General features: G+C 54.7%; 1 protein-coding gene across 1 annotated transcript in view; it reads left to right on the forward strand.

Annotated features, from left to right (window-relative positions):
* Positions 1 to 1,187, forward strand: part of CTCFL (CCCTC-binding factor like) — a 42,360-nt gene that overhangs the window by 38,642 nt on the left and 2,531 nt on the right. The window contains exon 9 of the mRNA XM_012558463.1: positions 564 to 687. Within this exon, the coding sequence (XP_012413917.1) occupies positions 564 to 687 (124 nt within the window). The remainder of the gene's footprint in view (positions 1 to 563; positions 688 to 1,187) is intronic.

Genomic DNA, 1,187 nt, shown 5'->3' on the forward strand with positions numbered 1-1,187 from the left:
CACGGCTCCCTAACTGTCATGCAGGGAAGCCAGAACTATGCTTGCAAACCTTATCTCACAGAAATAAAGGCAAAGGTTTACAAAACTAACACATCCAAGGAGCATCACCTAATAGAATGCTCAGCCTACAGATGGTGAGGCTCCAACTCCGGTCTGCTGAGCCTCACGCATTTCAGAAGGGACCCGCCGGATGCTAAATGCGTTAGAACCCAAATACTGCCTTGCTGCTGCGGTCCCCCCACCCCCAAAAAAAATCCCATTGCTGTCAAACTGATTCCGACTCATAGTAACCTTATAGGACAGAGTGGAACCGCCCCATAGGGTTCCCAAGGAGCGACTGGTGGATTTGAACTGCTGACCTTTTGGTTAGCAGCCCAGCTCTTAACCGCTGCACAAAAAGTGGCTGGTATACCGTTAATCCAATAGTAATGAAAACGTTTTTAAAGAGTGCACCTGGACACTCGGCTCAGTTTCCCTGGAGCCTGTCTCTTCTGTCGTGCTCTAGCGCATTCGCTCGGCGAGGCCGGCTTTCAGCGTGTGCTCCTGTGTTGTTTCCCCGACAGAATAACATGCGCAAGCACTCAGAGAAGTGTGACTCGGGGCAAGAAAAGTTGGCCACCTCCGGAAAAGGAAGAAGGACGAAAAAGAGGAAGCAGACGGGCCCAAGAAAGGCAGTGAAGGAAGACGGTACCTTTTTTTTAGTGAATTTGTTTTTAATGTGACGGTGGTTTCCCTGTTATGAATTTCCCTGGGTTCTGTCTGAAAGCCCCCAGGCAGGGGATGCCCCCAGAAACCCTCCTGGTGCCCCCTCCGTCCAGGGAGGCAGCTCCAGGGCCCGTCCTGGCCTTCGGCCAGCTCTGCTTCCTGTCACTGTGGGCAGGGTTGGGCGGCACTTTCTGCCTGGTTGGATTGTATCGGTGACGTGGGATAGTCATTTGCCCACCTCGCTGTGGTCGTTGTGAGACACATTCGCGAGGCTGTGCGACAGGCAGGCGCCCACGGCCTCCACTCTGCAGTCTCTGCAGTCGGCTGGCAGAGGCGCCGCTGGGCGTCACAGGTGGTATCCCCAGGCCCCAGGGAGCAGATGCCAGTTCCCAGCTAAGCGACAGGTGGTCATCTCCTCTCTACTCGGTAAACGGTCACGCTCGAAGAGGCGCCCTAAAAGCCAACCCTATGGCCATCGAGTC

This window comes from Trichechus manatus, unplaced genomic scaffold (genome assembly GCF_000243295.1).
Source record: "Trichechus manatus latirostris isolate Lorelei unplaced genomic scaffold, TriManLat1.0 scaffold00008, whole genome shotgun sequence".
NCBI classification, from domain to species: Eukaryota; Metazoa; Chordata; class Mammalia; order Sirenia; family Trichechidae; genus Trichechus; species Trichechus manatus.